The sequence below is a fragment of the Podarcis vaucheri genome (assembly GCF_965113315.1).
Source record: "Podarcis vaucheri genome assembly, chromosome: 17".
Taxonomy (NCBI): domain Eukaryota; kingdom Metazoa; phylum Chordata; class Lepidosauria; order Squamata; family Lacertidae; genus Podarcis; species Podarcis vaucheri.
Genome location: NC_138755.1, coordinates 3,000,813 through 3,023,070, shown reverse-complemented (window position 1 = coordinate 3,023,070; position 22,258 = coordinate 3,000,813). Strand labels below are relative to the sequence as shown.

The following is a 22,258-nucleotide window of genomic DNA, read 5'->3' as shown; positions in this document are numbered from 1 at the left end:
AGGCACGGCTTCCAAGGCAGGAAGCTCCTGCAGCCAATCGGAAGCTGCGGAAGCCCCATCAGACATTCAGCTTCCAAAGAATATTCGCAAACTGCAGTTGGCAGCGTTCGGGAGCCAAAATGGACGAGAACCAAGGCGAACCCCGAGGAACCATTAGTGAGCACTGGTCAGTCAACCAGCTACAAATTCAGCTAACAGTTACCTTGTGCAGCCCCCATTTTACCAGCTTCCTTGCAATAATATAATGGGGAACTTTTTCAAAAGCCTTACTGATCCATATTCTCTATGTCCACAGCATTCCCCCGATCCATCAAGCATGTAACTCTATCAGTGTTTAAATGCTCCTCTCATGAAGAAAACTCCCTGTGCATAAAATAGCTGCATTCTGACAGAAGACTTCTCCCTGCTAGCTTTCTATCTGCAAGAAGCTACCCACCCACTCCCAGGAGAACTTTGAACCAAAGTTTGAACTAAAGTCTGAAGAAGTACTGTCTATGAAAAGCTTTTCTGCTTGACTCTGCAGCATATACAGTGGTACCTCGGGCTAAGTACTTAATTCGTTCCAGAGGTCTCTTCTTAACCTGAAACTGTTCTTAACCTGAAGCACCACTTTAGCTAATGGGGCCTCCGGCTGCTGCCGCGCCACTGGAGCATGATTTCTGTTCTCATCCTGAAGCAAAGTTCTTACCTTGAGGTACTATTTCTGGGTTAGTGGAGTCTGTAACCTGAAGCGTATGTAACCCAAGGTACCACTGTATTTAAAAAGGGGGTGTATTTGTGACCCAGGGGAGCCATGAAATCCAGCCCTCCTCCATTTGCGCACTCCCAGAGTCACTTGCCCAGGTAACCCAAGTTCCCTGTCATCCTGACCTGTGGGTGTGGGAGGCAGGAGGCGCCTGCGCTTCGGTTGCCTGCCGTCCAGCATGCCATTAACCATCCCATTGTTGATGCGCCGGGAGGGGAGGGGCAAAGAGCCGCCATAGCTGTTGTCCCAACGACGACGATGGGGCTGAGGAGTGTGAAGACAGGGCTGCCTGCATAGGGAAGAAAGCACACAAGTCAGTGAATGACAAAGCAGCTTTTGTTCCTAATGGCCCTGGAACCCTCGTTCTTTGCAGCCTCAGCGTTGAGTGAGCATACCGGCCCCAAGGAAGCAAAGGCCTGGAAGGGATTTGAAAAGGCCATCAAATCCAACCCCCTGCCAGTTCAGGAAATCCACTATGACAGGTGGTCAACAAGATGGCCCTTGTGGTCTCTTCCAATTCTATGATTCTATGACTGGACTAAGTCCACCACTACCATCCGAGGCAGTCTGTTCCACTCTCAGTTTGCATTCCTGGTGTTGGGATTTGCCACAATCACTTACTGTCCACGTACTGTGGCCCTTCAACAATGAGGGCCATATATCATAAAGACACTAATGTCTATGCTGTCCCTCAGTGGCGACACTGGGTCTGGATGCCCCTTTCACATAGTTATGTTCCGCGGATGGAGGAAATTATGTGATTCTTTACTATTTGACTTCTGCATGAAGGAGCAGGATTGCAGCAGAAGGTGCCACATTATTCCCCCACTGAGATGTTAACTGGAACAATGTGGAACTGGACTACAGGGAAGCAGTCATTTTGTTATGGCAACTTGCAAATAAGGCCAGGGCCGTGTCCAAAGTTGCTCTGTTCTGTCTCAGGACCTGACTCTTACCTGTCACGGGAGGCCAGGCTCTCAGAGTCCTCTTCCCGGCTATAGTATCCCTGCTCCACTGAGGTGTCCTCCCTGTAGTCTTCGGTGTGTGTGGCTTCTTCATGCACTGTAGGCGGGATGCCGCTGCTATCAGAGCTCCGCCTGAAGAGGTACAGAGGGCTGTAAGGAACTCTGGAATCCTGGCTCCTGCCTCCCCACTCAGACACACCACACTCTTCCTTCCCCCGCAAGCCCAGGACCTCATCCTGGCCAGCACCTGCTCATCCTGCGCCGGGTGGGGATGTTGGGCAGTTCAGCAGGTTCCTCATTGCCCCCAACGTTCTCCTCATAGTGGGTTGGTCCATTAGTCATGTGGGAGAGGCTGACGCTTGAGGGGGGCCGAGAGCCCACAAGGCCGTTCATCAGAGTCTTGTTCTCCCCGTCTGGCGAAGCAGCTGTGACGTGGTGGTCAGGCGCACTGCCATACAGCGCCTCAGAGCTCTGTGGGAAGAGAGAAGCCTGGGCATGTCATAAAAACCAACAGTGCTTCTGAACAGTCCATTGCTGCCCTCAGATCCCTTCACACATTACAGGAGCACTGAAGGTCTGCAGCACAAAATCTGGCTGCTTGTTTCAAATATGAATGTGTGAACTTTGATCTCCTTCATCTCTCCAGCTCCTGACCACTTATGCATATTCTTTCTTCCTCAAATTTGCATTCTGCCAGCTCCTCCCTCCTGAGGCTCCTCTGCCCTCCAATGTTCTCTCCTTCACTGCCTGGACCATCCTGACTTGCAGCTCTAATATGAAGTTGAACTGGCTTCTCTTTATGACTTCCAGAGCAAATCTCCAGCCCTGATATAGAGATGCCATGCTGAGAACAAGGCTAATGTTCTCTGGCTCCCTCAGCCAGAGGCAGCTTCCCTTTCATAATGGGAATTTGGGCTGTGAGCAACCCTAGCATCTTCCTACCTCTGTGCCTTTCCAGACATCTTTTTTTATTGAGCATTCATCATGATTTGTTCTGATGATGCTATTGCTGCAATTATATGCAACCATGCTTTCAATACCATTGCGCCTGCGGGAGTGCTGGGGTGGTCACAGGTTTCTGTCAGCACAAAAGTGCCTGAGCTTCTGGAGTCGGTATTGACAAGCCATGAGCACTTTACAACTTTGCAGAAAGAATTCTTATTTCCTTCCTCCAAATCTCTCACAACCTTTGTAATTTCTTCTCTTCTGGAATTTGGAACAACATATTGTACACACATCTGTTCTCTCAGCGATTCAGTTGCAGCCTTTTCCAATTTGGGAACAGAACAAGGGGCGTGGAAAAGCAGCGGAGAACTGGTTAGTGGAAACATTTCCAATTTGGCATTCCACACTAAGCTCTCTGGGAAGGTGGTTGAAAGAGCAGAAACCAGGATTTACCTTTCAAAAGAATTTGCTCTCCATCACTTTTTACGTAAAACGATTCTGTAAATTATTTTCAAATCTGCTAATTAGATATACGTACTATGACACTCTATCATAATAACTGAATAGAATACAGTTCTGGAAGTTTATATACAGTAAATATTAATTTGGCATCCTTTAGTTTGAATGGAGGGTGGTAGCAAACAGAATTAAAACCAAGAGGAAACAAGAGACTATGCAGTGCCTTGAGTTAAAGCAGCCATCCCCAGCCATTAGGGCCTAATAAACAAGAGTGATGGAGGCGCATTCCATCAATGTCTGGAAGGCCATGGATTTCTCACATTGTCTAGGCTTTGTCTAACTTCATCTATCTCTTCTATAGATTTCCTGGCAACTGGCAAGGAGGCCCCTGGTGGTTATTATTCCACTGCCTTCCTCACTGAGCTGCTCCATGTGCTCCACCTCTAGAAAATTATTTCCCAACCTGAGATTTGATAATAACTACTGTGAACATGGAGTGAAATGTCCCTTCTGAACTCCAGTGGACAATGTTTTTGGCCCTATGGTAATCTTCCTCTCTGGCGATCACTTGTAGCCAAGTACGATTGTCTTCCATGAAAACGGTCTTAACAGTGAGTCTGTAAGTGGAGGTCAATTCTGGATCCACGTCCATCCACAGTGGGGAAAGAGGTTTCTGGGTAGGAGTTGATCATGGTGAGAGATTGCCAAGTGTGCCTTCCTCTTAGCTCATTTCTCCTTTTCTTCCTAAGTTCAAGCTTCTTCAAAGTCCATGACACCTTTGGTCAAGGCTGTTCTCCAGCTGGAGTGCTTGCAGGCCAGTGTTTCCCAGCTATCAGTTATCCCTATGGTAGTGGTCCATGATAACCAATACTCTGTCTGCTTTTCTGCCCTGCTCAATTAGTGGGCAAAGAGGAGGCATCACTGAGGTGATGAACCTATATTTGGGCTGTACCATGGGAGCTGCCATAACTGAATTCTGCTCTGTTAAAAAGAGAAATCCCAACAGGTAGAAAACTAGTATGTCCAGAAAGAAGAATTCTACTTTAGCATTCCTCCTAACATGTGTTTTCCAGGTGCAGGGAATGTTTTGATATGGAGTAGCATTCAGTCATATGATTCTTCCATATGTTCAGTCCAAAGTGGTGCACTCCAGATGGAGGTTAACTCACTCAGAGAAAACTAGACCAAAGGCTCACCTTATACACCACGGTTTCCTCCTCACACACAGTTTCCTCAGCTTCCTCCTCTTCTTCCAGGTCACAGGACATGGCCCGGCGGATCTCAGGCCCCAGATCTTGCAAACTTTTCAACCCAGCCTGAATGGGAGAGAAGCACCAAAGCAGCAGGATCAGCCAGCCTGGTATCCATGTTGCATTCTCTGTTCATTAGAGCAGCTAAGAGGCCCACAGCAAAACAAGGATACTCACCTGCAAGGCAGTAGAATTGCTTGGGGACCCATCTGGACCAAGCATTCCTTTCTCCTTCCGCTTACGGAATTTACGGAAGTAATCCTGGATCAGGAATGTGGCATAGAACTTTCCAACAGTGACCTCCTCCTCTGCCAAGGGAAGACGTTAAGTGCACTCTTGTTAGGAATCTGTGGCTTGTTTTTTGGAACATCTGTATTTCCAAAAAGCTCCATGGAATAGGTGGGCTAGTTTTTAAAGGTCACAGTGTCCTATGGCATCTTAAAGAGTACAACCTTAATTTATGGTGGCAGTCTTGAAGGTGGCACAGGAGCCCTTGCTTTATTTCCTCTGAAACAGATTAACATGGCGGTTCTGCCGATCTGAAGGTCTATTTTCCCCAAAGATGATCTCCATCTTGCGCCAAATACAATATGACTTTATTCCCCCCCCAGAGTGGCTGGGGAAACCCAGCCAGATGGGCTGGGTATAAATAATTTATTATTATTATTATTATTATTATTATTATTATTATTATTATTATTGCAAAATTCTTCATATATGCAAGATCCTTCATAAACAGGGCTGGCAATGGGCAAGACTGGCACCTGCTCCAAGGTCCATGATTGCTGAAAGTGCCCATCAAGCCAACACAGCCTCTGACTTCCCCATTTCTCTTGATACTCTGGAGGCATGTGGGTAGGACACATTAAAGCACGGTGTGGTTTTGCCCGGTGCCTGCTGTAGATCACTTACTTGGTGCTCTGCAAACACTCAATACTCTCCAGGATGCTTGCCAAGCTACAGTGCTCTCCCAGTCCCCTAGGTCCACTGAACTCCTTGCGTCATTGCTGCAGGAATCCCAAGTATCACTACAGAATCATATCTTCCAAGCTTCCTTTCTTTATCCTTTGTTGATCTTGCCAAGGTGGCCCTCAGAAGGTAAAGCAGATGCCACCTCCGGTTGCTACACAACAATGCCCTAAGCAACCTAGAGATTTCTTCAGTGCTTGGACCAGCCCTGAGAGCAAACCAGCACGCAGTTAAATGGGACTCAGAGTAGGTTCTGGATGGAAAGCCAAGAGTGCTTGGTTCAGTTTTTATCTCTGGGCAGTGGGGATGGGACAGAGTCCGGTTGCTAGGACAAAGGGGCACTGACCTTCTGGTGGAGGGATAACTTCATCCAGGATTTTGGGCTTGGTCCGCTTCCAGATCTTTTTGATTACAGCACGAAGCTCCTTATTTGCCACATCCAGGTCTCCTACAAGAGTGGGGGGAGAATGAGGACCACACCACACATTTAAAGCACATGGCTCCCCCACAAAAACCTGGGAAGTATAGTTTACGCCCAACAGAGCTACAATTCCCCAAATCCTTTAAATGTGCTTTAAGTTTGTGGGGTGGATCCGAACAAAACCCCTCTTCTAGATTCCTGCACTAGGGGGTTACAGTAATGGCTTGGCACCAATCCGTGCCCTTGCAGTGCACTCTGGGGTTTGCCTGTGACTCCTCAGGGCCCTGCAGCTCAAGCCCAAGTTCTTGCAATGGCTGTTCCACTGAACTAGTCCTGCTTACATGAGTCTCTCCATCCTCCATCTATACATATGACTGTGGGGGGGGGGGAAGGTGACAAATGCCCCCCACAGATCACCCCTATTGCCTGCTTCTGTGATTAGGCAGCTGTTCTGTGGAATATGAGCAGTAGGTTCTAGTCAGTTATGTTTCTTGCTGCATTTTTGTGCCTTTTAAAATGTTTTTTTTAATTGTGTTTTGTATTTTGTTTATATGAATTATGTAAAGGGATGCAGGTGGTGCTGTGGTCTACACCACTGGGCCTAGGGCTTGCCAATCAGAAAGTCGGCGGTTCAAACCCTCGCGACGAGGTGAGCTCCTGTTGTTCAGTCCCTGCTCCTGCCCACCTAGCAGCTCAAAAGCACATCAAAGTGCAAGTAGATACATAGGTATCACTCTGGCGGGAAGGTAAACAGCATTTCCGTGCGCTGCTCTGGTTTGCCAGAAGTGGCTTAGTCATGCTGGCCACATGACCCAGAAGCTGTACGCTGGCTCCCTCAGCCTATAGAGTGAGATGAGCGCACAACCCCAAAGTCATCCGCGACGGGACCTAACAGTCTGGGGTACCTTTACCTTTATGAATTACGGTATGTAAGAAATTTGATTGGATGAGCAATCCCAATACAAAGATAATGAATAACAAGCAAGCAAGCAAACAAATGCCCAGGGTCACCGCTGGGGATGCCTTGTGAACAATGAGGTGCGCATAGGGTGGGTGGGTGGGTGGGGGTCCAAGCCAAAGCGGAGTGGGGTGAAGGTGGGGTAGTGGAAACCGGAGGTGGCTGAAGCAAGGCCTTCTGGCCTGACCCAAAGGACAGTTGCAGGAGGTGGGGAAGGAGAAGTGAAGCTTGGGACCAGATCGTATTTTTAATGCTGGGTCTTAGCCCTGGAATGTAGGGTCTGCAGAGTTTGGCTGAATAGCCCGCTTTATTTGTGGCCACCATTGACCCTTTCAAGGTATTTCTTTCCACAATCCTGCAAAAGCCTAGCAGGAAAGGAGAGAAGTTTCTAACTTTCCACTTTCTCTTCTGTGGATTTCCAGGGAAGGAGTATTTCGGCTAGGTGTGTGGCATAAGATGGGAGTTGCAGTTGCTACTAGCAACTGGGCAAGTGGATTTGCATAAATCCAGTTACGTGCTTGGAGGAAAAACATCATTCCCGGAGAGTATAAAATGTTCTTTCTCATCAGCTAGTAACAATTCTGCATATACTGAGGGCGAGCGCCATGAGAACGGTCTTGTACCTCACCTTCTGTTTTGATCTTGAGGGATGTCCGCACCAAGGCAAAGAGAGTGGCATTGAAGGTGACAGTTCCATCTGAGTTCAGGGGCATGTTCATAGCCACCAGCCTCTGCAGAGACAAATGAATTAAAAGCAAGAATCCTTGTCACCTGTCCTCCCCAGCTATCTCTCTACTGTAGCCCCACCCACCTCATTCCCTTCATAAAGTCCTCCAAGGGAACCCATGAGGACTGATAGGCTCTGGAGCTAGAACTCGGCCACAATGTTCTCCTGGGAAGTGAGAACCCAGGAGTCACACTCCGGTGGGCCCCTTGAGATTACCTTGCAAGCTACTCGGTGGGGGCAGAGTTTCCCAAAACCCAGCGGAGGCTGTATCCGGCGTAGTAGAGTCACTACATCAAGGTGCTTGATGCGGCCCCTGGAGGAAGAGAACTTATTTATTAGTTGCAGGTTTGATCCCTTTAAGGGACAGTTGCATATTCCTGCATTGCAGGGGCTGAACTACATGGTCCTCAGGGTCCCTTCCAACTCCAGAATTCGGTGATTCTATTATTTATTGCATTTATATTCTACTCTTTTCTCCATGGAGCTCAAGGTGGTGTACGTGGTTCTTCCCTTCCTCATTTAATCCCCACAGCAATTGTGACTGACTCCAAGGGGAGCTTCAGGGCCAAAGTCCTAGTCCAACACTCTAACCACTGCACCACATTGGCATCTCAAGTGGGTGGTAAGGAGCTGTGGGATAGGTGGGGTGCTGCCTCCCTCAATGGGACTATGAGTGGTGGCAGACTAGCCATGGCCTAGAAAAGACCCCTGTTCCTTATGTGAACTATGTGAAGCAGAGCCATTGCTCTCCTCCAGCTCTGCTCCTCTGGGTCAGGAAGTGACAGGTCCATGCACACTGTTTAGCAGAGTCATCTTACCCATAAAGGCTAGTGGCGCGGGGCGCCAGGGCACCAAGTTCTGGAGGGCGCCAGGGAAGAGGCAGAGGTTGGACACGGCACCTCCTGGCATCAGCTCGCCGCCCTCGCCTGCCTCTGCCATGCCACGCCGAAGCAGCGCCACGCCCGGAGCCTCCGTCTGCTGTGGCCACCGCAGCACGAAGCGGTCAGCTGAGTCGGGAGGTGCCGTGTCCAGCCTCCACCTCTTCCCCGCCGGAGAAGCTGCCCTCCAGCCGCTGCCTGCCTCCTCCAGCCCCGCCAGCAGCACTGGAGCACCGGAGGAAGCATTGCACCACGGCGCCAGATATGCTTAAGATGGTCCTGCTGTTTAGTGCCCCTTGTGGCACACAATTACACTGGCAAAAATGTTAAAATAACACCCCTCCCCTTATTGCCCGAGATTTCAAGATATTGTATCACGGGACCTCTGCAAATGGAGCTATAAACCAGGAGAAGGACAAAACTTCTCTCTGCTGCCCCTAGTGGAAAGTTCCAGAATTTCTGGATGATCGCAACATTCCATTGCATTTCCATGTAAGTAGTTACTGTAATTGCAGAAGAAAGACATGTGTCTCTTACTTGGCAGCTGGATCGTACTCTGACCAGATCCTCTTGAATTCATCAAGATGGTGGGGACCCAGAATAGACCAGTCCCGGGTCAGATAGTCAAAATTATCCATGATGACAGCAACAAAGAGGTTGATGATCTAGAAGAGGTGAAATGGAGTGAAGGTCAGTGAATGCACCCAAAAAGCCCATGAGAGGCAAGGAGAGCAAGACCTCAGAGGCAAACAGCCTGTTCCTCTAAATATCAAGATCACTAGGACTTACTCCCAAGTAAGTGTCTTTTGAGTTGTAGCCACCATTGGAAGGCTTTCCATGAATCAGAGCTCATAAACTCTTACGGAAACTGCTTTCCAGGCTTTGACTCAATGTTGGAATGTGCACAATTAGCACCATGTTGAGGAGAGATAAATGAAAGTCCTTCTTCAGACAGTTGGACTATGGAACTCACTTCCCCTGGATGGAATGGCTTTAAAAGAGGATTAGACAAATTCACAGTTGAGAGGGCTATCAATGGCTACTAGCCAATGTGGCCATGCTCTGCTTCCATAGCTGGGAGGCGAGAGGGCTGCTCTTATGCTCACATTCTGCTCCCTGGTTTCCCACAGGCACCTGCTAATGCTGAGCTGGAGGGGGCATGGGCTGGATCCAGCAGGTTCTTCTGTTCTTATGAGGAGAGTGCATGAGAGCATGGGCAAAGCCCATTTCCGTCAATCCACATGTTTAGGATCGGTGAGGAAAACCTTCATGTCAGAAGATGGTTATGATGAGTCATAGTGTTAGCAATTAAGCATGGCATGGGAATGCCCAGTGCCAGCTAGAGGCAGTGGTGAAAAAAATGGGTTAAATCTGGCATAGACCATCTGCCTAAGATTTAGTGCTGGTACAGGGATACCACCGAAAGGTGTAAGGCACACACTGAGGCACTTTGCTCTTCCCCCTGCACTATCGTTCTCTTGCACATTGGCTAAGCAGAGCCGTAGCAGAAACATTTTGAGATCTCTGGGCAAGGACAGATAAGAAAGCAACCAAGAGATGAGGAGGAGAATTTTGAGAGGACAAATGGCAGGGAGGTAAAGGGTTAAGCTTTAATGGAGAGCAGGAACCAAAAACATTCTGTGGCATGAATGCAATGCCCACTTTGGCTTTCAGGGACCAAGGCTGGGAAATGGCCCACCGCAGTCCCCCCGCCTGGTGCAAACAAGGGCTTTCACATGTTGGCTACAACTGGGAGTCTGGCTTTGCAAAGCAGGATTGGCATCTGTTTTTTTGGAACTGACTGAGGCGGAAGAGAGCAGAGGGAAGTCTGCTGCAGAGTCTCACCAAGAAGGCGCAGAGCATGAAGAAGCTGATGAAGTAGATAATGGCAAAGTTGCTGCCACAAGTGAACTCCTCGCCAGGCTCATAGTCAGACTCAGGGTCACAGCGTTTGCCAGGCAAACTGGCCAGCATGATCTCCTGCCAGGCTTCCCCTGTTGCACACCTGGAGGGAGAGAGGTGGAAAGAACATGGTGAAAGCCACCAACTGGGGCTAAGGACCGAGGCACCCTGTGGGAAAGGGGCAGAAGCTTTGCTGCGGGGGCACTTAGGAAGATGTTATTATTCCTCAGGGCTCCTGTTTTTCTCAGTCAGCTCACTGGTTCCACACACTGAGGGACCACCAGAAGGTCTTAAAATGGGCTTAAGTTGTTAAATGCAGAAATACTTTTGCAAAGAGGCACCTGAAGAGCAGCAGCACCGCCTGCGGGAAGGTCTGGAAGTTGTTGTTGCGGTTGATTGGCGTACCGTCCTGCATGGCCACTTTGCCAAAGGTCTGAAAGGCAAGGAAAACACTCTCAGAGCCATGCCAAGATGTCATGAACAGATTCCAGCTGCAGAATCTCTGTGAAGCAAACTGGAATACAAACCACTAAGCCCTCCTCTCCTATAAAAGAGTGGAGAATGAAACTGCACCAGCACCACACAGCTAGAACTATGACAGGAAGCAGGATGGTGCTTACAGCACTGGACCAGGTCCAAGGCCTTCCTGTATGTGGTGATAAGCGAAAACCCACTTCATGTTTCTCACAGACATCACTCATTCATCCTGAACGCTACAGAATCCTTTGCAGCACTCCAGCTGGAATAGCAGGCATGCGCATGTGTTTGTGCATGTATAAGTAAGTGTGCTGGGTGTCCCTTTTCTTAAAGCATGTACCCACACACATGATGCACCCAGAGCCCCTTGCACAATAAAGGCAAAGCCCACTCATAGCACACAAATTGTGGCATGAATTAATTTGCTTCTCGGCAAGCTTGGAGAGCAGAAGGGGAGGTTCTGTCTGCTCACCTGCATACCGATGACTGCGTAGATGAAGAAGATCATGGCAATAAGAAGGGCAACATATGGCAAAGCCTGGAGGTTGAACAAACACAGAGTGAACTGGGAGTACTGGACCCCCCCCCAACTCCCAGGCTCAGACATGCCTGGTTTAGCCCAGTACACAGCACAGCCTATAAAGGATGCTTCTGTTTGTGCTCTAGCATGCTCTTCTCCTCCCTATGTGTTGGATGGAGCACTGCATGCTTTGATCTACTGTGGGAGGGAAAGGCCACATCCCAGGAAATCCCACTGACCTGGAAGGATTTGATGAAGGTCCAGAGCAGGGTGCGGATGCCCTCGCCTTTGCTGAGCAACTTGACCAGGCGCATGACACGGAAGAGGCGGAAGAAGGTGATGGAGATGCGAGAGCTGTCCTCCGAGCTCTGTGGAGGCAGAGAGAGATGTCAGGTTTGCAGCGCCCACATGACGACAACAAAGAACTCCATGCAAGTCAGGCATGAGGGATCGTGGCCCTCCATATATTGACAGACTCCACTCCCAGCAACCCTGGTCCTCATGGCTACAGCTCAGGGATGATAGAAGCTGGAGGGCTGCAACAGGTTCCCCGCCACTCCTGTATGATGTATAGACATGCTACACGCAACTTGGTGCACAGCAGATGCAGGGAGCCTTTCTCAGGCCCAGGGCCGCATTCTGTTCTAGGCAACCTTCCAGGGGCTGCATGCTGGCGCCTGTATCAAGAGCAAAATTGGGAAGGCAACAAATGCAAATTTTGCTTTTGTACAGTAGATGAGTTTCTGCACCCACTCAGGCATGCCTTTCTACCCTCCATCCAGACCAGCAAGAGGCATGATCAGAGCGCAAGGACACATTCCAGACAGGCAAAAATGCTTGTGGTGTAAAGCAAGGCCAGTGGGGGGTGTTGCTTGTGGGCCGAGGGCATGGCCAGGATGGGTCTGGAGGGGCATGCTTAGCACTTGAGCCTGAAGTTCTTCACTCCTGAACTGAACCCACCCACGTATGGAAGATCCTTCTCGTCAGCTCAGGTCATTTCCCCAGCAATCCACAGGTCAGCAGCAGCCTGTGGGAGTTCATAAGCAGAGCCTGGATAGTCTCCCTGCTGTCTGTCCAAAGCACCTGGTGCCAGGAGGAACACTGCCTCTGCACATAGCTGTCATAGGCAAGACATATTCCACCTAAACATTAGGAAGAACTTCCTGACAGTAAGAGCTGTTCGACAGTGGAATTTGCTGCCAAGGAGTGTAGTGGAGTCTCCTACTTTGGAGGTCTTTAAGCAGAGGCTTGACAACCATATGTCAGGAGTGCTCTGATGGTGTTTCCTGCTTGGCAGGGGGTTGGACTCGATGGCCCTTGTGGTCTCTTCCAACTCTATGATTCTATGATTCTATGATATGTATCCTGGCCACCCATATTCCCACAACCACAGGGCCATCCTATACACAAGGCAAAGGAAACAAAAAGCCCTTTTAGCATCTACCCTGAAGGCCGAGCAATCTGATGGGAGGGCCTGCTACAACTTCCCCCCGGTTCAGAGCTGCCTGCTTTGCCCCTGGCCCAGGATCAGGGGGAAGAGGGTTGTGTTGTTGCCAGGCAACTGCGCTGCTCTCCTTTGTTGGGCATCTTTCTGCTGCTGTGGGTGAGATAAGGAAGTACCTGCTTGTGAAAGTGGCAGCAGTGGGATTGGATTCAGCAAGAAATAAGGTGAAGCAAAAGCCCCAAATCCAGGCAGCCCACCACTCAGGACTACCTTGATAAAGTTCCATCACATGAACCCTGTCAATGCTTGCACACATCAGGCCAATGCTGCCTTTGCACACACAAAAAGCTCATGCCAGATGCATGTTCACCCATCCAAGGGTAGGCACGGTGTGTCAGGAGGACCCAGGGCCACAGTAGATGAATGGTGTCAGGTGAGGGAGGGTTCAGCCTGAGCACCACCAACCAGCACTAGCCAAAGCGTAAGATTACAAAAGACCAAGCGCGCCTGCAAATAAAGCCCCCTGGTGCCAAAAGGCAGAATGAACCAATTGATACTAGTCCCTGACTCCCTATGAAAGCAGAGTTGGGGCAGACTGGCTGGCTTTGCTGCTCCTTGTGCTGATTAATACGCAATTTTGCTTTGTAATTATGCAGTTTTGCCTTCCCCCACCTTGACGGGCATTAGGTCTGGCAACGCATCAGCTGTCAACACCTGGTGAATCATATGTGCAATTACTCAACCATAGCACACTCACAGCTATAGACACACACACAAGCACACACAGCATCTGCACACAGTTGCCTGAATTTGGAGACCCTTAAATTACCACTTGCGACCCCCATGACATCCAGTTACTCTCAATATCTGACCCAGCCACCACAAGACTGCTTGTTACCCCCAAGCTTACACCATCTGCAAACACTTAATTTATTACATGATATACTGCATTTCCTCCAAGGAGCCGTATGTGGTGTCTCTCTCCATTTTATCCTCACAAGACACCTGTGAGGTAGATGAGGCTGAGAGTTTCCCTCCCAGCTTCATGGCTGAGTAGGAATTTGAACCTGGCCCTCATCAGTCCTAGTCTGACAATCACTACACCATACCGGCTCTCTTATGAACCTGTTTGTTGCATACACTTAGCAGTGATGCAGCTAGCCCTTCTACCACCCCTTTCCAAACTTTCTTGAGATTAAATACATGTGCAATACCTCTCCAACATGACCTCCATTCTAACGCAGGATAATGAAGGGAATGATGATGGCAAAGACGAAACGAGGGTTCATAACATCCAATGGAAGGCAGCGGCATGGCAGAGAACAGGTGAGAAAGTGAGAGAGAAATAGCAGAATGGATACATAGATGGATAGACAAAAGGAAAAGAGATGGGCAGTTATAAAGGTGGATGAATAAATGAACTCCAGAAGATGCTTTGCTTTTAAACCATCTAATCAGTTTGGTTTATTGCATTATGCATACGCAAAATTAGAAACTTAAGCTGGGATCTAGCACAAAATTTTATATCTTTGTTTAAAAGCAGATTTCCAGACCTCAGGGTACTATGTTTGAGTTATGCTGTCAAAAAGATACAAGTATTCAGGGTGTTCATTCCATACATGTGCGGTGCTGCAACACATCCAAACTCTTTCAGCAGCTTTGCTGCAGGTGTGCTAACATTTCCCAGCAGAAGAAAAAAGCTGAGGTTGTTTCACAGGACACATTTCATGCTGGGAATGACTCACGTTGACTTCAGTGACTGCGATGTCAACTACACTCCCGACCACGATCAGAGCATCAAAGGTGTTCCATGCATCACAGAAGTAGTGCTGGGGGAAAGAGAGAGAAAAGGGCATTCTGGAACAAATCCTGCATAGATTCTTGTGGAAAAGCAGCCAGAGCTAGACCCACATGCACTTCTTTTTCCTATAGTTTCTAGAATTATACAGAATCATAAAATCTTTGAATTGAAGAGTTGCAAGGGACCCTGAGGAGAAACTTCTGTCCTTCTCTCAGTTCCGCTGATAGAAGGTAATTCCATGGTGACTGTCAATCAGATGGTCTGACTATTAATCACTCTGGAAGATAAGAGGGGTTGAATGGGAGGAACCTCAAATCCCTTGATCTCTGCTGTCTGCACCTGGGGGCTTGGCTGCAGGTTAGAATGAGCAGGCAATTGGGGGAGCTGACATCCACGTAAGAACCCCTTGTGGGTTCCTTCTTAAATACTTTTGGGACAAGATAAACTGTCTTAGAGATATTTATCTGTCTGCTGGTGAAAAAATATAATCTGAAGTCCTGTAAAAACTGCTTTCTGTTTCTAAGTATAACAAAGGGGAAAATGGCCGTTCAAATGTCAAAGTCACTCTGCAATCAGGCCATTTGAAAAGCCTAATTTATGGTTGGCTTCCTCCCACTGTAGACTCGCTGAATTCCAAGTGTGAACACCTCTGGGAAATGCTGCAAGACCTGCCTGCTTGGGCTGGCCTTTGGAGCTCAGGAGTAAGTTGGAAACAGGTGGAGGGTGAGGAGGGAGTGAAATGAACATGAAACTTTATCCTGGTTTGCTTTCTTATGCACTCTGGGCCTTTGGTGTGAGTTGGGCTATGTATCTAAATACATTTTTTTCAGACTCCTTGGAAGTGTTACCTTGAAATACAGAAGGCTCCTTTTGCAATATTTTTATATGCTTCAGGATCTCATGCAAAGAGGCTCTCTGCAGATACAATAAATCCCTGCTGTAGATTTCTACCAAGAAAGGCCATTTTCACAGAGAAGGCTTCAATTACTCTGGAACCTCTCTTGCCAGTGCCTGGATCCAAAGATTGGTAAGGTCAGGCATTTGCTGAGGCCTGAAAACTGATAAATGGCCACTGGCTTCCCTTCTCACTTTCCACAGGCACCAAAGAGTATAGGAGGCAATGGGAGGGAATTATTGGATTGCATGTCCTGTCTCTTCCAGGATAGGGGGCCTTGCTTGATACTCCACAAAATCCTGGAGTCAGAATTGTATGTCACACTAGTTGCTGGAGCAAATGATCATTATCAATGCAGGGGATTGAAACTAAAAGCCTCAGACCCTGTGGGATTATTATCACTCAGCTGGAAACGTGTAAATACTGGCACAACGCCAAGATTCCTGCCAAGCTCCAGAATTAACTTGAAAACATATGGTTTTTTGTGGTGAGACTCTAAGCCAGGGGTGGAGGACCTGTGACTCTCCAGGTATTGTTGGGCTCCAGCCAGCATGGCCAATTATAAAGGCTGGATGGCTGCTGTAGCTCTGCAAAATCTGGGGGGCCGCAGGCTGCCCACCTCTGCTCTAAGCAAAGTATCTCTTGAGTAGAACCCCCAGCTCCCAAACCTTGGGCTTGAAGGCAATGATCTTCAGCACCATCTCGACAGTGAAGAGGCCTGTGAAGACCATGTTGAGCAGGTCCATGACATAGTTGAAGGGCTGGGACTGTTCATAGTGCTGGAAAAGGAGAAAATGCACAACGCATGTAGGAGCACCTTGGGGATCTCGTGGCCCTCAAGCTGGGAGCTGTTGTGATTTGGTGCCTTTCAACCTTGTTCTCAAAATCCACCCACCATCCCCAGGTTCTACCACACCACACATTTGCTGGTTGGCAGCCAGAGGCCCTTCCTCTGGTCCTGATTTACTGATCAGCCATGGCACACTGTCTGTGCACACACCTTTCAGCAAGTTTGTACCATGGACTCTGTCTTGTCTCCATCACCTATCTTTCTACCTTGTTGCTAGGTGTGACCTGGGCTTCTCCTGCCTTCTCCCCATCATCTCCAGCATCCCACCTTCCACTAAAGGGTTGTTCCCTTTGGAGTGAATATTACCTCAGCTTCAGAATGCCTGTCTCCTTTAGTACGCTTGCCTTTGGGGGTCAAAATCCCAAAGTATAAGCATGCCATGCACTTCACTGGTCCTAGGTCTTTTGAGAAAGCAGGATGTGTGAGGGGAATCCTGATCTACCCTCAAGTCCCACTGGCTCATATTCCCTCTTCTGCAGGGCTTTTTTTTCAGCTGGAACTTGAAAGAACTCAGTTCCAGCAGCTCTCAGGTGGGCACCATTGCCATTCTAAGAAAATGAGGGAGGTGTTCATGGCGAGTTCCGGCATCTCTTTTTCTAAAAAAATAGCACTGCTCTTCTGGATGATCTCCTTTAATACCAAAAATAGCCGTCCACATGAACATCTCCCCCAGAGTCAGCATTTCTCTGCCCTTGAAGCCCTGGCACCTCACAGCCATTGAACACGGCCATTGTGCATCACATTCCCTTTGTTCTCATGACAAAGTCCTGATTCCTGCCATCACTACAAGCCTTGGTACTCCAACACCTCAGTCCTTTTCTCTCTCTATTTAAAATAAAGACATTGGTGTGTTGTTGTTGTTTTTTAAAAATGATACAAGTATCAAAATATGCATGTACAATAGGCAAAATATTACCCTGTGTATGGGTTGTTTAAGCATAAATTCCCTTCCCCACAACACAGACTTCTCCCACACCAAAGTGGGCCCTATTCTGCCAAGTGAGCTCCTTGGTCTCTCCAACTTCTCTTTACATTCTGAACTGTGTGCCTGTCATCTCACACCTTTCTCACTAAGAATCAAACTAGTCATGGCAGGGGCTGCCTTGTTTGTTGACTCATGTGTCTGCTCCACTGATGTTTGAAAATGGGGATTGTGAGATGGGTGGGTCTAATTCTTTCTTTAAAAAACAACAAAAGGAGCTTGAAGGTAATGGAACCTGTGGGCCTCTTCTCTCCTGATCTGATCTCACTGTGCTTCAAGCCCACTCAGTTTCCTATATTGGGAGCCAGGCTGAGGCAATGGAGCACAGGAAACTAAGGAAGGGAAGAGGGTTCCGTTTCATTCGTCCACATGCTCTTTTTGTTGTGTAGATTTTTTGGCTTTAGACATGAACAGGACAAGCAAGTGAAGGACAAATGTCCTGTCTCTTTAGCCTCATCTGCCTTCCATCACCAATCTCCCCCTCACATACCCACACTGCCCTTCTCATTGTTACCTGCTCACTCTCACCTGCACAGCCAGTGCAATGGTGTTAAGCATGATGAGCACAAACATGATGTATTCAAAACCGGTGGAGTTGACCATGTACCAGAATTTATACTGATATTTGTTCTTGGGGATGTAGCGCCGTAACGGCTGGGCCTTCAGGGCATATTCCACGCACTGCCGCTGTGGAAAGTAGAAGAGTTTTAGCTAGAAAACAATGAACAACCCTGCACTAACTGCCCCATAAACAGCATCACCACTTCAAGGTATCTTTGAAAGCTCTCCAGATCCCAGGCATGTTAGGGAGGTCTTATTCAAAGATATTGGTTCTGGAGCCCCAAGTTGGCACTTGATATAGATTTAAGGCCACAAGGAGATTAGCAGCCTTGCTGCATGAGCAGTAGATACTAGTACCATAGGCCTCTGCAGGCAATCAGTTTAGACCCCTGGCAAGAGCAACCTGTTATTCCCCTTGTGGACTGCTAGGTGGGGAGGAAGGGGAGGGACAGAGAGTGAAGGATAAGAGTGAGAGAAAAAGAGCGAGAAGGGATAGTCCCACCCACTTTTGGTTCTGGTCTCGTCCCCTGAGAGATTATACCCCCCCCCCCCGCCGAGGAAATTCAGCCCTCAACAGAAAATGTTCCCTGCCCCTGCTTTATTCAGTACAAGGAATTGTGGGACAGTCACTGGAGGGAGAGAGACAGAAGGGAAAAGCCACAATCTCCACCAGCTCCATCAGAACTGCACAAATTTGAAGTAATCGACTGCTGAAGTTAATGAGGCAGCAGAACAATGAGGATGGGTTGGTCATGGTGGCAGTGCAGTTGGGAATAAGTGGGAATGGTGATTTGCACCAGCAGAGCATGAAGTGAGGAGAAAGAGATACCTGGTTCTTGTCCAGCTCACAGTTCTTGTATTCCTGTTCTCCCTGTGCTCGGAAAGTGATGATGACAAAACCCACAAAGATGTTCATCATGAAGAAGGCGATGATGATGATGTAGACAATGAAGAAGATGGAGATCTCCACCCGGTAGTTGTAGATGGGCCCCTCGTTTTCTGCATTGGCATCGATAGCCTTGTAAAGTAGCCTGGCAAGGGCAAAGTGGTGAAGAGAGGGAAACTATGAACAGAGAGCATAACAGTGAAGAGGAGAGACAGACCCATAAAAAGCATGAACTACCATTCTGTGGACAGAATATACTACCATTTGGATCCCTTCCAATCAAGATTCAGGCCTCATCATGGAACTGAAACTGCCTTGGTTGCGCTGGCTGATGATCTCTAGCAGGCTAGGGACAGAGGTGAAAACTGTTTCCTGCTTCTGCTGGATCTCTCAGTGGCCTTTGACACAATTGACATGACATCCTTCTGGACCATCTAGAGAAGTTGGGAGCTAGGGGCACTGTTATGCAGTGGTTCCACTGGGAGTGGCCTCCAGGACAATAAAACACTGGTCTTAATGGATCTACATTGGTTCCCCGTACGTTTCCAAGCACAATTCAAAGTGTTGGTGCTGACCTGGCACCCAAATTACCAGGGCCATCACCCATAAAGGAGTCCCACTGACCAAGACCAACATCGCCATCTTGGCTGTGACTTGACATGGGGTGTGGATAGGCAGCGACAGCACACCTAAGCCCTATGATCTGTTAAAGCACACCTCAGAGTTCCTTGTAGCAGTGCAGGATACATTTTCTCTGTTCATGTAAAGTGCTAAGGGTGTGAGTGTGTCTCAAAGCAGCCCTTGCAGCAGTCAGGCTCCTACATCTTACTTCCCATGCCACTGAGGCATAGTCTTCCTGCCAAAGTAACTGCAAGCAGAGCTGTATTCCTCAGAACTCCCACCAAGGCACCAATTCAAGCTTCCCCAGTTGACTCAGCACCTGTTCATGAGACAGAGGCTCCACCGAACTCTACAAAGCCTCATGCTAGGAACCACCCCAATCTGAGCAACTCCTCCACAAATGTGAAGTTCCTGTTCCCTGCCCTCCCTGCTCCCCAGCTGCCCCTCTCAGAATGCCAGCCTTTTTCTGCTTTGGACTTTGCCTCTTGCCTCTGGTGGATCCACCTGACTGGTAGAGCCTTCCCTCCTAATACTTGACCAAGTTGCCCCAGGAGTCCCAGAAATTGATGCCAATTATTGGTCTAATCCAGTCAGGAATTTTTATAGACTGCAAAAGTGTGGGAGATGATTCAGAAGGCAGACGTAGGAAGAGGCGTGGGAAGATGGGTGGATTTCCTTTCCAGTCTTCAATAAGTCACACGAGCTTCTTTCTTATGGCAGAAGACAACGGGTAGAAAGCTAACAACACGATAACTTGTGTGTGGCAAAAGAGCTGTGTCATGCTTTATCATGTTCACATTTTTGTTTTACATAGTGACATGCAAGAGAATTATGGGAATGGTGAGAATCATCACAAACACAATAATATACACACGTGTGTGCACACCCCATGCACAATCCCCAGTAGAGTAACTCACGCTGGCCAGCCTTCAAAAGTAGAGACAGTGAAAAGGGCCATCATGCCCGACAAAACATTGTCAAAGTTGAAGTCACTGTTGAGCCAGGCACGCTCCCGCACCATTGGGTGCGCCACATCTCCATCCTTGTAGACAATGAATGTGCCCCTGTGTGCAGAGGAGGAGGAGGAGGAGGAAGAGGAAGAGGAAAGGAAGAAGGAGCAGAAGGAGCCATCAGTATGGGCTGCAGCAGGGAGTCATTGAACTTAGACAGGCAGACCAGATCCCAGAGTGTAACCCTGACACAAGTTCCAGCTGCAAAAAACACAGTTCCCTTTACTGCAAAGCTACCCAGTCACCTTCCTTTCTGCCTCTCAGACCCCTCTCTGCTACCTTAGGGCCAAACTAGATGCTAATCGTCTCACACCTTTCTCTTTTCTGCCTCTCTTTATTTTTAAACTGAAAAGCAGATACAAGGAGGCAGCTGGTCTGAGTGGAAGAATAGCAGGGATTGCTTAACCTTTTCCCTTTTCCCTTTTCCCCATTTATTTTTTTCAAAATTATCTCTCCCCCCCCCCGGGGGGAGGAGAGAAGAAGCAGCTTGGGGAGGGGAAGCAGAAAGACAACAGGAAAGGGTCAAGGAGCACCTTCTCCCTGTTACTCTTTGGGTCACAATCACAGACTCAGAGGTTAGTTTTCAGCAAAAGAAACAGGAGAGGGGAAGGAAGAAAGGTAGGAGGTTATTACTGTATCTCCCATGTGATGTCTTGTTTGGGCCTCACAGACACCCACAAACAACCCTTAATTCACAGGCCATTGTAGGGATACTACTAGACCATCTAGCTTTCATCTCAGATCAGCCATACATGGGAATCCATTACATTGCTGCAACATTTTGCCATACTAATGTATGGCAGTGGAGATCTGTCCAGGAGTGAGGAAAAAAGAAAAAGACAAGAAGAAAGCAGGGCCAGAGAACTGCAGGCAGCAATGTTAACAACAGGCCCCAGTTTGATCTGTGGGGTGGCTAGACATCTTGGTTGGTGTTCTTGGTATTAGGCTAAAATGCTAATGCCACCTGGAGAACTTGGTTGGGGAAGGTAACTGGACGCTCTGCTCTTCTTGCAGGGCAGAGCTGAGACTTACTTGCATTCATACGGAGTGTGCTTGGCCTCATCTGTGCAGCTGTAGAACTTGCCCTGGAGACAGAAGTGGCAGGAGATTGGAGATTGGGCACTGATGGGGAAGGAAGGTATCCATCCTGGGGAAATTCTTATCTTTCTACCCTGTGTGCTGCCCCCCATGGCCCTGGGCATGGAGGAAACAGTAAACTAGCCTCACACAGGGTGGGGCAGTCAGGGCTTACCTTTACCCTGCCCTGTAATAAGAGACCCACTTCTATCAACTTTTCATCTTAGGGTAGAGCAAGATGTTATGCTCAGCCCAGGTCAGTGTCAGGTTGTCATCCATCTCCCTGTAAAATTGCCTCAACCTCATCATATCATGTACTTCCCCACCCCAAGTCATTGGGATCGTGCTGGCCCAGTGGAGGTGGGAGGTGGGGAAGGGCCTGCCTAAGCTTAACAGAGAAAGGTTCACAACAGTCTTATGTCGGGCATTATGCCTAGTTGCTCTTTTCACATTGCTTTTCCTTTACAAGATCTCCATTCTTCTCTGTCTTTCTCTCGGTCTCTCTTTCCCTCTCTTGCTCACTGTCCACCTTCATCAAATATGGCAGTGTGTACTCAGGTAAGCTACCAATCAACTAGCTGAAAAACAAGAGCAATACTTTGCAATGCAGATGATTTACCATATATCATTATATGATTATTATTACTATGTTTACCCATGTAACTTCTATGTCTGTGCCTTTGCACATGTATTTTCTTTCTTTCTCTTTGAGCTGATTTTCCCCCCTTGTGATGACCTACAGCTGAAACAAATAAGCCGCCCGACTAGTGTCTATAATGAGGTACAGGATTGGTTGCTAAGGTGATGGTATTTGGAAGTGTTTTGGGTGCAAGCCCCAAAGAAACACGCCCACACTCAACATGTCCTTGATCCAAGCACATATACACATCTTACACACACTCATTTAATCCAAAC

General features: G+C 48.3%; 1 protein-coding gene across 1 annotated transcript in view; it reads right to left on the bottom strand.

The window, feature by feature from the left end:
• Positions 1-22,258, bottom strand: part of CACNA1F (calcium voltage-gated channel subunit alpha1 F) — a 67,231-nt gene that overhangs the window by 3,878 nt on the left and 41,095 nt on the right. Inside the window, exons 26-45 of the mRNA XM_082205774.1 lie at positions 21,299-21,351; positions 20,174-20,320; positions 18,579-18,780; positions 17,717-17,875; positions 16,025-16,135; positions 14,406-14,489; positions 13,875-13,895; positions 11,456-11,584; positions 11,169-11,234; positions 10,561-10,652; positions 10,163-10,322; positions 8,855-8,982; positions 7,656-7,752; positions 7,341-7,443; positions 5,680-5,781; positions 4,542-4,672; positions 4,311-4,430; positions 1,958-2,181; positions 1,702-1,842; positions 871-1,034 (exon numbers count right to left, since the gene is read on the bottom strand). Of these exons, the coding sequence (XP_082061900.1) occupies positions 871-1,034; positions 1,702-1,842; positions 1,958-2,181; positions 4,311-4,430; positions 4,542-4,672; positions 5,680-5,781; positions 7,341-7,443; positions 7,656-7,752; positions 8,855-8,982; positions 10,163-10,322; positions 10,561-10,652; positions 11,169-11,234; positions 11,456-11,584; positions 13,875-13,895; positions 14,406-14,489; positions 16,025-16,135; positions 17,717-17,875; positions 18,579-18,780; positions 20,174-20,320; positions 21,299-21,351 (2,434 nt within the window). The remainder of the gene's footprint in view (positions 1-870; positions 1,035-1,701; positions 1,843-1,957; positions 2,182-4,310; positions 4,431-4,541; positions 4,673-5,679; positions 5,782-7,340; positions 7,444-7,655; positions 7,753-8,854; positions 8,983-10,162; positions 10,323-10,560; positions 10,653-11,168; positions 11,235-11,455; positions 11,585-13,874; positions 13,896-14,405; positions 14,490-16,024; positions 16,136-17,716; positions 17,876-18,578; positions 18,781-20,173; positions 20,321-21,298; positions 21,352-22,258) is intronic.